The 14,741-nt window shown below is 41.1% G+C and overlaps 1 protein-coding gene across 1 annotated transcript in view; it reads right to left on the bottom strand.

Moving 5' to 3' along the window:
* Positions 1-5,430: 5,430 nt before the first annotated feature.
* LOC149444799 (parathyroid hormone/parathyroid hormone-related peptide receptor-like) overlaps positions 5,431-14,741 on the bottom strand; it is a 64,751-nt gene continuing 55,440 nt past the window's right edge. The window contains exon 12 of the mRNA XM_089654495.1: positions 5,431-6,167. Coding sequence (XP_089510621.1) covers positions 5,868-6,167 — 300 coding nt within the window. The 3' untranslated portion in view covers positions 5,431-5,867. The remainder of the gene's footprint in view (positions 6,168-14,741) is intronic.

A 14,741-nucleotide genomic window follows, 5' to 3' on the forward strand; every position in this document is an offset into this window, starting at 1 on the left:
TTGACCAATGAAGCTGAAGCATTCTTCCTCCCACTGACCAACACCAGTAAGGTATTCGTCCCTTCACTGACCACTGTTACCAGTTTATTATTCTCTCTACTGATTGTCAGAACCATTGCATCCTTCTTTATACTGACCAATAAAACCAGTACATTCTTCTTATCATAGACACTGATGTCAGGGCATCCTTCCTCCCCCTGACTGCCAGTGGCAGAGCATTCTTCACGCTGACTGCCAGTGCCAGAGCATTCTTTCTCCCACTCAACACGAGTGTCAGGGAATTCTTCCTCCCACTGATTAAAACACCAGGGCATTCCTCCTCTCATTGACCACAGACACCAAGGGTATCCTTCCTCCCACTGATCACCAGTGCCAAGGGGGTCATTTGTTTCTTGAGCTGGGCAAGGTGAAGAGAGTATTTATCTAGGAAGAAAGCAGTTTTTCATGTGTAAAAAAAAAAAAAAAAAAAAAAAAAGCACATTTACAGGCACTCCCGTTGAAGGCTATGGCAACGTAAAACCACCTGAATATGCTGAGAGAAAATGGTAGTGCTTTTTTGAGTGTAGAGCGTAGGGTGATTTAGCATACAAGTGTGAACAGAGACAATTAAAATAGGATTCTGCATGTTGAGCATAGTCTGGCATAGGGAAACAAGCAGAAAAATGCTTGAAGTAAAAGCAAAACCTAACTAACTCTAACCCTTCTCTCAGCCACATTCAAAGACTAATCTATCTAGCCCTATAAAGAATATATCGCTATACTTACCTGTTCTGCAGCCACTCCAATTCAGTCTCCAGTGGTGCCCTGTTTGTGCAGGAGACAGACAATAGTTGGGAAATGTCTGAGAAGTAACGTCACCCATAGACTTACTATTAGACTCCCGCTGTCAGCTGCCTCCCCTGCACACTCCTACACACTGAAGCTGCCGCTGACAGTTTAGCATGGGCCTGGACTAGAGAGGCTGCATAACCGGTAAGTATAGCGATTTTTTTTTCTCCCTTACAGGGCTAGATAGACTAGGCTTAGAATGTGGCTGAGAGTAAAGTTAGAGTTAGGTTTTGTCTTTACTTCCACTGCCAAGTGGTTATAAACCTCAGACATGAAATGTGAACAAAGCTTCTATAGTTTATGCTTCATCACTACTGCATCAATTCAAAGTACTAAGTGTGATTTCTCTCTGCTGTCTAGTTCCCCTGCTATCTTCATGAGTCATGTCTGACAGGTTTTCTCAACTCCAAGACATAAAAGGTGAAGTGGGTTGTAGAGCTCCAACACACAAGTAGTTCCTGTGTGCTCTCAGAGCTCTCCTCACTGAACTGTACAGTGTGTAACTTGAGAACCCTCGCTCTGCTGCAAGCAAACAGGTACAACCTATGTAGCAGGATTTGTTTAATCTCCGTGTATCAGCTGAAATGAGTCACTTCACTGGATATATTCAAATAGGGCGGAGCGTGCAGCTCCAGCTCTCATGTTCTTTGTGCTGCCTGTCAAAGACACAGCAGAACAGAAAACTGATCACTCCTAATTAAAAAGGAGCTTTACTCTTTTAATCAACATGCTGCTGGCAATAGTAAATAGATATACTTTCCTATCATATTTACTTGTTTTAAACTTTTTTTTGTACATTTCTTCAGTTACTTCCTGGTTTCCATGCCTAGGCAAATGATGTCATGTATCCCGGCAGTCTTCAGGAGGGGAAGGTTCTCAGCTCAGCCTATGCCTGAGCTTAGAGCAGATGGATTCAAGGAAGTGAATGCTATATGAATCATCTGCCCTTACTATAGATGGCCACTGCCAGAAATGCCAGGAGGTGCTTTGAATATTCTAAAGAAGTAAATAACATTTTTGGTTTGTGATGCTCAGATGCAGTGCAGTTCCACTTTAACAAAGAGGTTTGCACCCCTTTTGTTAGGAGCAGCATCGTCTTAATTTTTTTTTATGTTTAAAAGAGCGGTTCAAGCTTGTATGTGCATCACTCTTTGCAGTTCTTTGACAAGCTGTGGTCAGCTGTGGTCTTTCATTCCATATGGTGAACCATTTTAGGCTAGAGAAAGGTTGAATGTCATTTATTACTACAATTCCATATTTCTAAACAGCACTCACATTTTTTCATAAATCACAACACAGAATGGTTTCCATGGACAGTTTGATTTATAAAAATGCAGCAGTAGACAGGGTTTGCAAGTATAAAATATTTTGCAATAAGCTTTTCATATGAACTATAAAGTATGCAAGTTTACAATATAAGACAGGTGCTGATAAAATAGTGATCTGCTGATTTCCACATCCTAAAATTAAGACAATCCTTAACAATCCATTCAATTTATTTGCAGTCAGACAGGCCCTTGCACTTCATGGCTGTCAGAAGACCTAAAGGATATTGTACACCTAATACACAATGCAGGTGTGACACAATACAATGATAGAAGGGCTTGTGTTACATTGTGAGATGTGTGAGCTATGCCTGAGATTCAACTTGGGCAAAGATATTTTTTGTACACTGTGTGTACCCCAGATAAAAGTGGTTCCTCTGGTATACAGCAGAAGAGATAAAGAAAATCTCTTTTTTGTTTGCACTTTAGGGCTGTATGCACACTAGCATTTTTTTAAGCTCCTAGAATCTTTTATCAGCATATTTTTTATTTTTTCCCAGAAGCTAAATAGTATTATCCTATGTGTCCATGCACACATTTTAGGTTGTCAGAATTTTGTTGAGCTTCAGCACCTAGGAGCAGAAAAAATTGTTTTTGTAGAGTCTTTAGGAGCATTTTTCCAGCAAAAAAAAAGCGCTAAACGCTACTAAAACACTCCTAACAGCTTTTTTTTTTCTAGCACTTTTTTTTCTCTACATATACTGTAAAAATGCAAATTAAATACTAACAGTCCTAAACGCTATTAAAAACGCTAGTGTGCATGGAGCTTTAGACTAGTTATGAGCATTTTTATTTCTGCCCCTAGAAGCAAATCATGTGAATGCTAAAAACAGCTTTTTTTTTTTTTTTCAAGCTTTTTTTTTTTTCCCCCTATACAGTCAGGAACAGAAGTATTTGAACACCCTGTGATTTTGCAAGTTCTCCCACTTAGAAATCATGGAGGGGTCAGAAATTCACATTGTAGGTACATTCCCACTCAGTGACAGAATTGAAAAAAAAAATTCAGGAAATCACATTCTATGATTTTTAAAGAATTTATTTGTCTTGCACTGCTGAACATAAGTATTTGAACACCATAGAAAATCAGTGTTAATATTTGGTACAGAAGCCTTTGTTTGTAATTACAGAGGTCAAACGTTTCCTGTAGTTCTTGACCAGGTTTGCACGCACTGCAACAGGGATTTTGGCCCACTCCTCCACACAGATCCCTCCAAAGATGTTCTATTGGATTTAGGTCTGGAGACTGGCTAGGCCACTCCAGAACCTTGATATGCTTCTTACGGAGCCACTCCTTGGTTATCCTGGCTGTGTGCTTCGGGTCATTGTCATGTTGGAAGACCCAGCCACGACCCATCTTCAATGCTCTGACTGAGGGAAGGAGGTTGTTGCTCTAAATCTCACAATAAATGGCCCCATTCATCCTCTCCTTAATACAGTGCAATCGTCCTGTCCCCTTTGCAGAAAAGCACCCCCAAAGCATGATGTTACCACCCCCATGCTTCACAGTAGGCATGGTGTTCTTGGGATGCAACTCATCCTTCTTTTTCCTCCAAACACGACGAGTGAAGTTTAGACAAAAAAGTCCTATTTTGGTCTCATCTGATCGCATGACTTTCTCCCATGCTTCCTCTGGATCATCCAGATGGTCATTGGCAAACTTCAGACGGGCCTGGACATGTGATGACTTGAGCAGGGGAACCTACCGTGCAATGCATGATTTGAAACCATGACGGCGTAGTGTTCTACCGACAGTGACCTTTTGAAACTGTGGTCCCAGCTCTCTTCATGTCATTGACCAGCTCCTCCTTTGTAGTTCTGGGCTGATTCCTCACCTTTCTTATCATCAGTGATACCCCACAAAGTGAGATCTTGCATGGAGCCCCAGTCCGAGGGAGACTGACAGTCGTCTTTAGCCTCTTCCATTTTCTAACAATTGCTCCAACAGTTGATCTATTTTCACCAAGCTGCTTGGCAATTGCCTCGTAGCCCTTTCCAGCTTTGTGGAGGTCCACAATTTTGTCTCTGGTGTCTTTTGACAGCTCTTTAGTCTTGCCCATGGTAGTAGTTGGCGTCTGACTGACTGTGGGGTGGACAGGTGTCTTTAAAGAGCTCAGACAGGTGCTACTAAGTTAGATTAATGAGTAGAGGTGGACTTTTTAAAGGCACAGTAACAGGTCTTTGAGAGCCAGAATTCTTGCTGTTTCTTAGGTGTTCAAATACTTATGTTCAGCAGTGCAAGACAAATAAATTCTTTAAAAATCATACAATGTGATTTCCTGATTTTTCTTTTAATTCTGTCTCTCAGAGTGGGAATGCACCTACAATGTGAATTTCAGACCCCTCCATGATTTCTAAGTGGGAGAACTTGCAAAATCGCAGGGTGTTCAAAGACTTTTGTTCCTCACTGTATGTACTGTTAAAACGCTACCAAAAAACACTATTACCAGCGTTTTTTATGCAGCGTTGTTTGAGCTTAAAAAAACCCACTAGTGTGTATGGAGCCTTAATTGTGTAACTGTTTAGTAATCTTTATTCACATTTTTGTCAGCCCAGTCTATATACACATTTATAAAGAAAATCTTTGGTCACAGCATACACTTTCATTTTATAACGTCTCCATTGTGATAAAGCAAACAGTCATTATTTTTTTCACAATCCAATATAAACTAACTCCTTCCACATTGTGAGTTTGCCTGTCTGCTCGCCATCTCTTTCGACAACTTCTTGTATACCCTGAATGTTGTGTAGCTTGTCCTCTCCTACTTTCAGTTTTTAAAGACTACATATCCCATGGTACCTTGACACCTGCAAGCAGTGATTCCTGTACTGACTGCCTTCTGAAACTCCTCCTCTCAGCACCTCTGTAGTTCAGAAGGCAAGCTCTGTAAAATGTGTGACACAGCAGTGCCTACTCATAGGGCAAAGTGAATATGTGTCACAGAATTCAAGTAAATGTGCTGGGATCGTGGCAAAGTAAGTTTACAGATTTCAAGATCATTCAGATTAATGGGAATAGGCTAGAAATAATTGAAATACAATGTGGAAATAAATATATGGTTTTACATCTTAACTATAGATAAGCTTTAAAGCAGAAGCATATGATGACATCTTCTACTGCTTTTATCACCCGTTTATGACAGCTTATACTGGCTGCCCAACTGACCTTAATTTTAAAGTACGACTCCATTTTTCTTATAAGAATCCCTAGCTACACCCCCACCCCACAATACTAATTTAACCTAACCCCCCCCCAATCCTGATGCAAACCTACCACTCCCTGACGGCAGCCTTCTGCTGTGTTTACATCCTTGATGTAGGCCTCTTCTCCAGTGATGGCCACACATGGACATAATCCTATAGTAGAGACGCTGGGTATATGGCCCCATTCAAGTCTGTGGGTAGCTACTGTGCAGGCATGGCCGGCACTGGAGGGGATTTCTTCATCAAAGCTTTAAACACTACAGAATCCACTATGGACAGGTAAGTATGCGATGATGTTTGTGGAGAGTTTAAAGGTTAGATTTCTTTTGGGGCCTAGGATGGGGAGCTGGGTGTTTTTGTTTAAAACAAAAGTGTCGTTTTTTAATATTACACGTATAGACACTGTAGAGACCCAATTTAAGTGCTTTTACATAAAAGCTCTCTGTCCTTTCAGTTCCCAGACATTTCCATATAAAATAAATGAGGTTGTTCAGACATCTATAAGTAGAAACCTCAGGGATGAATATCCGCTCCGCAGGTGAGCTCGGTGTTCTCTCTGCAATTACCGGCTTGTAGAAGGTTGTTGTCAGAGGTTGTGGTGCCAGGGAAATACCCTGGCAGATAGGCGGTGGAGTGAACTGGTAGTGGCAGTGGTTTCCCCCTGGCTGCCATGCTCAGGCACACACTGTTGGTGGTCTGAGACAGGACTCCTCCATAATGACAGCTTCCTCCAGTGCTGGTCACACGGGATTTCTGCTTCAGATCCAGGGATAAGTTTCTGCGGAACCAAAACTTACGAATCTCTGCCTGAACCTATAATAAGAGGAGATGTTAGTGATAGAGCCTGCTGTTTTTGGTTTTAAATGCTCTGCTTGTCATAAACTATTAGACTCCACTTGCTCCTATGCATTTGTTGATGTATGCTTCCTTAAAGGAGTAATAAACCCAAAAGCAAACATTATTATTATTATTATTATTATATGGAACATTTCTTATATTGCAGCTCACCGATTCCTGGATGTGTTGTTTACATTAGTTTTCCTTTTTAGGCATTTCTTTTCTTTATTTCCATCTGGTGATCTGGTCAGTAAGTCTGTTTTTCAAGAGAACAAGCTGTTCTGAAGATGTAATAGTTACCATTTACTTCTGGCTGGGGTGCCTACAATGATCAGCTTTTATTTTTATTAGCTACTTATGTAAAACCTTTACCCCAAAGAGGAAATAAAACAATTTGCTGAAACTGCTTATAAAGTGTGAGTTTGCAGGAGTTTGGTGTGGTAGTGTGGAAGTTTGGCCTCAATTTGTTAGTGTATCTAAATCTGCTAGTCCATCTATTTGCTTCCCTCCCCCCAGAATGACAATGCTGCTGTCCACAGGCGCCCCCTGTGCTCCTTTATCCAAAGTGGAGGCACTACAGTACAGAAGGTGTGTTACTGGCTGGATCACCAGGTGAAAAAAAAACAGGGAAAAAAGCCTAAAAAAAAAAAGAAGACTAATGATGGGAAAGCTGCATTATATTAAATTTTTGCTTTTGAGTTTAATACCACCTTAAGGCCTCATGCACACTGCTGCTTTTAAACGTGAGTTTAGGAACTTTTGGCATTTTTTTGCCAATGCCCCTGAACTCAATTTAATAAAAGCCTATGTGTCCATGTACATAGGCTTTTATCAGAGTTTAGGAGCAGCAGAGTTTAGAGGCAACAAACGTCCCTCTCCTGAATGCTGAACAATCCTGCTCAGGAGAGGAACATTTGTCCAAAAAGTGCCAATGTAGCAAAAACACGTGTAAATGCGTCTAAGCGCTAGCCACAATTAGCGCTTGGGCATTTATTTTAATGTATAAAAAAGTGCAGCACTAATATACAAATAGATAACCGTACGTATTAAATATGTAAACTCATATAAAAAGTTCAAAGTGACATAGTGCATATACATATAAGCCACTACGTTGTGTCTGGTAAAACGTGAGGAAAGGATTGTTACATCCAAAGGAAAGTTCAGTGAGAGGATGTGGATTGATTCTCAAACAATCTACTGCTTTCCAGGCAACACCGACTGTGTGCACGGTGAAAAAAGGGGGGACAAATTACGCACTCACCAGATGCGCAATCTTTATGCGCTTTTCTGTACCATAACATAAACGACATCCATTCCCTCAAATAGGGTCTGGTCAAATCTGGTCAGGTCCCCTTCTTTATCCAGCACCTTGCGATCGGCCTTCTCCTTAAATGACCACCACTCTCCAAGACAACCTGGCTCCCGCAGGAGCTCAGAAGAAAGCAAAGGAGGCCAATAGTGCAGTATGTCTTATGGGTACATTTATTCCCATATACAGACAAAAAGTACAAGGTATAAATAACATGGAGATACTGACCCTATATGGAGTTGCCGCCGGGACCCCTCGTGGTGCCGGCGGTGTAAGCGTCAACAGCTGAAGCCTGACCCAGACGCGTTTCGAGCGATAGCTCTTTGTCAAAGGGTTTACGGCTATCAGTGCATTAATGGATGTCGTTTATGTTATGGTACAGAAAAGCGCATAAAGATTGCGCATCTGGTGAGTGCGTAATTTGTACCCCCATTTTTCACCGTGCACACAGTCGGTGTTGCCTGGAAAGCAGTAGATTGTTTGAGAATCAATCCACATCCTCTCACTGAACTTTCCTTTGGATGTAACAATCCTTTCCTCACGTTTTACCAGACACAACATAGTGGCTTATATGTATATGCACTATGTCACTTTGAACTTTTTATATGAGTTTACATATTTAATACGTACTGTTATCTATTTGTATATTAGCGCTGCACTTTTTTATACATTGTCTATTGGGAGGTCTTATATGGTGCCTTTGGTGTACAGCTGCTGTTGTTTTGGAAGGCGCTCGCTTATGTATATATTTATTTTAATGGCTCTGGCTAATGAAATTAATAAACTCCAAGTGCTAAATGTGGTAAAAAAAGGTACAGATTTTTTGCCGCATTTAGCGTTTTTCTGCTGCCAGGAGAATTACGTTTAGAGGTGGCCAGTGTACATGTAGCATAAAGACCGTGAAATCACCTTGAATGGGCCTTTAACCACTTAAAGTGGCCATTGGCGTCCGCTGCTGTCAATCACAGTCAGTGAGCCAATGAGGGGAGTGAGGGGGTCGAGCCGTGGCTCTGTGTGTGAATGGAAATTTGGAGCAGCAGCTCAGGAGTGATTCTGTTTGGGTGCCACCAAAGGAAGCTGCTTGCTCTGGGGGCACTTTGCAGGAGGCAGGGGCCAAAAGCACCAACAGGGGACCCGAGAAGAAGAGGATTGGGGCTGATCTGTGCAAAACCACTGCACTGAGGAGGTAAGCATAACATATTTGTGGGTTTTTTGTTTTTTTTTAATTGCCTTAAATATCATTTTAAGCTCCAGAAGGTTTTACTCCCTTCATGACCAGGACATTTTTTCCTATTTGGCACTGTGCTACTTTAACTGGCAATTGCTTGATTATGCAACACTGTACCCAAATGACATTTATATAATTTTTTTCACACAAATAGAGCTTTCGTATAGCGGTATTTGTTTACCGCTGGGTTTTATGTTATTTATTAACCGCTTTCTCTCCAGAGGATTTGACCCCCTTAATGACTAGGCCTTTTTTTTGCTATTCGGCGCTGCACTATTTCAACTGGTAATTGTGCAGTCATGCACTGCTGTACCCAAACAAATTTTATGTCCTTTTTTTCACACAAATATAGCTTTCTTTTGGTGGTATTTTATCACGTGTGCGCTTTTTATTTTTCGCGCTATAAACAAAAAAAGACCTAAAATTTTGAAAAAAAACTATATTTTTTACTTTTTGCTATAAAAAATATATAGTAAACTCAAAGTTAGTCATAAATTTAGGCCAAAATGTATTCTGTCACATGTCTTTGGTAAACAAAAATTCCAATAACGTGTATATTGATTGCTTTGTGTGAAAGTTATAGCGTCTACAAACTATGGTATAGATAATGGAATTTACACAGCTTTTACTTTCTGACTGCCTATCACATTTCTTGAGGTGCTAAAATACCAGGATAGTACAAACACCCCTAAATGAACCCTTTTTGGAAAGCAAACACCCTAAGCTATCTGCTGAGAGGCGTATTGTGTCCGTGAAAGATTTATTTTTTTTCACAAGTTTTTGGAAAATGACACAAACTTGTCACTTAAATTATATATTGCTCACACAAGCCATGGGTATATGTGGAATTACACCCCAAAATACATTCTGCTACTTCTACTGAGTATTGGGATACCACATGTATGAGCCTAGCCACATACAGCAGCCTGGAATCCAATGACCACTTTGAAAGCCTGAAGGTGCGTAACTTCCTCATTTCACTACCTTACTACCTATCACAGTTTTGGAGGCCCTGAAATGACAGGATAGCACCAAACCCCCAAAAATGACCCCTTTTTGGAAAGTATACACCCCAAGGAATTTAAAAAGAGGTATGGTGAGTATTTTGCAGGTCCCATTTTTTCTCACAAGGTTTCGAAATATAAAAATAGAAAATAGAAAATGTTTTTGTTTTCTTTCTTCATTTTCCAAAAACTTGTGGCAACAAATGAGATCTGCAAAACACTCACAATGCTTCTTATCAAATTCCTTGGGGTGTCTCCTTTCCAAAAAGGGGTCATTCGGGGGAGGGGGGAGGGTTGGTGCTATCCTGGCATTTCAGGGCCTCCGAAACTGTGATAGGTAGTGAGGAAGTCATGCACCTTCAGGCTTTCAAAGTGGTCATTGGATTTCAGGCTCCTGTATGTGGCTAGGCTCCCAAAAAGTCTCATATGTAGTACCCCCATACTCAGGAGAAGTAGCAGAATGTATTTTGGGGAGTGTTTCCACATATACCCATGGCATGTGTGAGCAATAAATTATTTAAGTGACAATTTTGTGTAAAAAAAAAAAAAAAAGGGAGTCATTTTGGGGGGTGGAGGCATTTTATGCTCAGCATTAGAAGTTTATGCCACAAATCACTCTCTTCTAACCAGCTGAAGACCAAGCCTTTTCTGACACTTGTTCAAATGAAAAAAATCTGTATTTTTGCTAGGAAACTACTTTGAACCCTCAAACATTATTATATATTATATATTTTTTAAAGCAGACACCGTAGTGAATAAAATGGTGGGTACTGAAATTGTTTATGTCACATAGTACTCGCACAGCGATTTTTAAAATGCAGATTTTTTTTTTTTAAATACTTTTTTTTTAATTTTAATGCACAAAAACAAAATATGTTGGTACATTATTTGGTAACTCATAGATGATGCTATGCTGAGTAAATAGATACCAAACATGACATGCTTTAAAACTGCGCATGTGACGTGCAATGGCGACAAACTGCATACATTTTTAATATCCATAGGCAATGCTTTAAAAGCCTTTACAAGCTACCTTTTTAGATTTACAGAGGAGGTCTAGTGCTAGAATTACTTCCCTTGATCTGACGTTCATGACGATACCTCACATGCATGGTGCAACCGCTGTTTACATACTGGCACGGGGTCAACTCTTGCGCACATAGGTGCGTGAGGGGGCGAGGGTACCTTTTTTTTTTTTTTTTAAAGTTATTTTGATTTTTTTAATTATTTGTACACTGTCCCTTTTCATTTTTTTTTTTGATCACTTTTAATGTTGTCATGGGGAATTCAAATATCCCCTATAACTTCAATGGGCATTGTCATATATTATTTTTTGAGAAATATGGGGTCTATCAGACTCTAGATATCGCCTCTGCTCTTACATGATCTAATCAAACCAAGATTGTTGTAATCAGATGCTTTCCCAATTTACAAATGGCACTGTTTATATCCTGTGACACTGAAGTGATAAAATGATTGTAGCTTCCGATTTCTTAGATTATAGAGATGATTGGCACCATTCTGGTCTCCAATCAGCTCTATGGTCAGCTGGCAGGAACAACGGCTGCATTCTCAGGTTCCCCACGATGGCACGGGACTACCCAAGAAGGCCGTGGAAGGCAGCAGGGGAGGGGGTCATCTTCCCTCGCTGCTTGTAAAAGCAATCCTGCAGCTAATTAGCCACTAGGATTGCTTTTACATGAAAGCCCATTGGCGGCTGAATAAAACAATGCCAGGATGATGCCTGGTATAACCAATCAAAGTCCAGTGATGTACCAGTACGTCGCTGGTCCTTGTTAGGTATATGCTATGTTTTGTTTTTTTTTTATATGCAGCCTGTGGCCTGAATGAAAAAAAGAGAAGAAATCTCTGCCAGAAAAAGTGTGTGGTATGCCCACCATTAGAATACCTCCCTGCATCCACCTACTCCTAATGGTGGGCACACATGAAATGTGCCAACAAATATTATAAAATATATATGCCGAAGCATAGGGGCCATCCACCCACTGGCCACCCCAGGCCCCCATGCTTCGGCATATATGCTCTTTTTTTTAACTGCGGATGAAAAATCTCATCCAACAGCACTGCCTACACTGACTTATGTATATTCTGAGAGGAAGACCCTGTTGCTGTCAGAATAAACAAGTCAGCGCTGCAGTTGAATGACATTCCTGCAAAGAAAACAGCAATGGGTAACAATAAAACAGTAAAAGTGTAACAGTAGCAACAACAAAAAAACTACAACTATTTTTGGTTATTAAAATTTTAAATTTTTTTTTAATTTGAACTTTGTATTTTTTTTTTATTTTTTACTTTTTTTTTACTTTATTTTTTTTTTTTAAACTTTAACTTTTTAAAACAGATTGTAGGGTCTCTCCAAATGCGATAGCCAGTTTCCTGACAACCTAGCATCTTTCGAGACCCTGTGTATTTATGTACCCTGAACAGTGCCGTGCTGTACCCTATACTAATACTCCCAGTAGTGCATGGTAGCGACAGAAGCAGTCCTTGATGCAGAGGCCAGGTTGACCAGGACAGGAAGGACAAAAAAAGCGGCTGTCACTGTGACAATCGCGGCGTCAGGCTTCAGCCCTTCTCACCAAACTCGTGACCGAAGGACTAGCCAATCTAAAACCGCACTGTCACGTGTGTAACAATGCCACGCCCAGCTGCACCCTGCACACAGATTTTCCAGCTAATGGACCACAATCTGTGTACCTGCAGCCTGAGAGCGATTGTTACTGGGTCAGGTTAATTACGCAATTAACCCTTCACACTGCCACCACCACCTTTTTGTACAGAGTAGGAGGAAACTCGGCAATATTAGCAATAACACTATGATTTTGGAATAATCGTCTGTATACCACTGTCACCGCAGGCAGGGGTATATAGAGGTTTAAAAACACACAGTAGTGCTCTTCAGAGACAGGGATTCTTAGTTTGCATTATAGAGCTTTAGAAACAGTGTCAGGGCTCCCGGTAAGACCAGAGATGTGTGAACTGACACAGGGAAATGCAGGCTCAATTATGGTGTAACAATATAATTTATTAAGGGTTATACACAAATATAACGCACAATATAACAAAACCAAACCTCCAACTGATAACAGAATGTACACAGATAAGAGCAGTCAGGGCTGGTGAGGTGGAGTGGTCAGGCGGGCTGGGTCAGGAATCATTGGGCAGACAAGACACAAAGGAGTAGGCAGAGCGTAGTCAGATGGGCCGGGTCAGGAACAATCAGGCAGACAAGGTACCAAAGGAGCAGGCTGGAGAGTGGTCAGGAATAGCCGAAGTCAGGACAGGCAGAGTTCATTCAGGGTCAGGATAAAGCAGAATCAGGAATCAGGCAGGAAGCAGACAGGATGCAGGTACAGGGGCTCATAGGAAACATACAACAAGGCACTGACTGCGGTCTGGCCATTCCTTAAATACACCTCCTGCAATCAGCCTCAGGTGATGGCCGACTGCAGGAGTGAGCTTCTGGTTGCTGAGAGCACCTGCTGGCCAGCCCTGGTACTGCAGCCCACAAGGCAGGTGAGTCCCACCACCATTGGCAAGTCCATTCCTGACAAACAGTTCAACACTTTTCAGAAAATAAGATTTATTACTAAAAAGGTCAAAATGGTGCAATAACAATATTTAATGAAAAAGATGTAGCCTATAAATATATATATATATATATAAATACAGAGAGCAATAACACAGCAAAGAGATAACAGAAAGAAGTTTAGAGCGGTAAAGTACTTGCCATCAGCCTTGGTTTAAGCAGCGTTCTAGTGTCAGAACAAAAGGGTACCGTTCTCCCAAAGTTTGTTCCGATGTTAAAAGGGAGAATTCTTCAACTTAACTTAACTCTCTGCTCCAAGCATAACAGCCTTTTCTAGCAGGGTGTCTCTTTGAAGCAGAGAACCAATCACCTCATTTGGGGAGGGTGTTGGAGGCGGAGACCCAAGCTAGAACCAAAATCCCTCCCAGTTTATATCATGATCAATAACCTACCCTTGGTGCATGTAGCAGGCTAGCCACTAGTAGATTAATATGCAGAATCATCTGCTGAACGTCTAGATATTAAATATGACATACCTGCTTGGGACGGTATAGGATAATGTTTTTTGCTCTCCTGTAGATTTTAACTAGGGGGTGTAAGATATCAGACGACTTGCATTAAACTGAGCTAACCGAATATATGCTTGTACTTTATGTAATTATTTCCCAGCTCCAGATATAAAATTATATGTACAAGTGGGTTTTTAAATGCAAGTCTGTTTTACAGCTAGCTGGAATGTCTTTGAAGCTCAGTGAAGGACTGGTTTATGGCTTTACGATATCTCAGATTGAGAAGCTAACAGACACCCGGGCACCAGCTAGTTTGGGATTTATAACCATGAAGCTGTCCCGCTGTGCCTGATTGCCTGTGCACTTCTGAACCCTAGAGCACAGGGACCACGTGTCACTCAATAGAGAGGGAGGGGGGGATTGAAGGAGGGAGAGAGATATGAAGGATTCTTAGCAAGATGGATGACCGCGTCCATCTCTGTGTGCACAATTCTTACAGTCACGCCTAATTCCATGTCTGCTACAGACAAGACATCTTTTTTGGGGGTTCCTCTGGGTTGAGGTACCAGGAATGGCATCGGGGAAAATGCCTCTCATGCAGCCAGCTAACTGCATCTGGGTTGGGGGTTTGGGCCACAGCACCTTCTGGATACAAAAGGGCTGTGATGATCTCTTCCTGGAATTTTAGGAAGGATCCACTATGTCCAGTTGCTTTGTAAAGCACAAAAGCATTATATACAGCCAATTGAAATAAACTGACACTTTTTTTGTACCAGTGTCTGGCTTTTTGGGAAACTAAGTATGGCTTCATCATCTGGTTGTTGAAGTCCACCCCTCTCATGTTAAGGTTATAATCATGGACACAGAGGGGCTTCTCAGCAACACCAGTTGCCGTGGTAATTTGGATGGCTGTATCTACGTGAATGGAAGACAGGACGAAAATATCCTGT

The sequence above is a fragment of the Staurois parvus genome, unplaced genomic scaffold (assembly GCF_062004578.1).
Source record: "Staurois parvus isolate SC_StPar_1 unplaced genomic scaffold, SC_StPar_1.0 ptg000770l, whole genome shotgun sequence".
NCBI lineage: Eukaryota > Metazoa > Chordata > Amphibia > Anura > Ranidae > Staurois > Staurois parvus.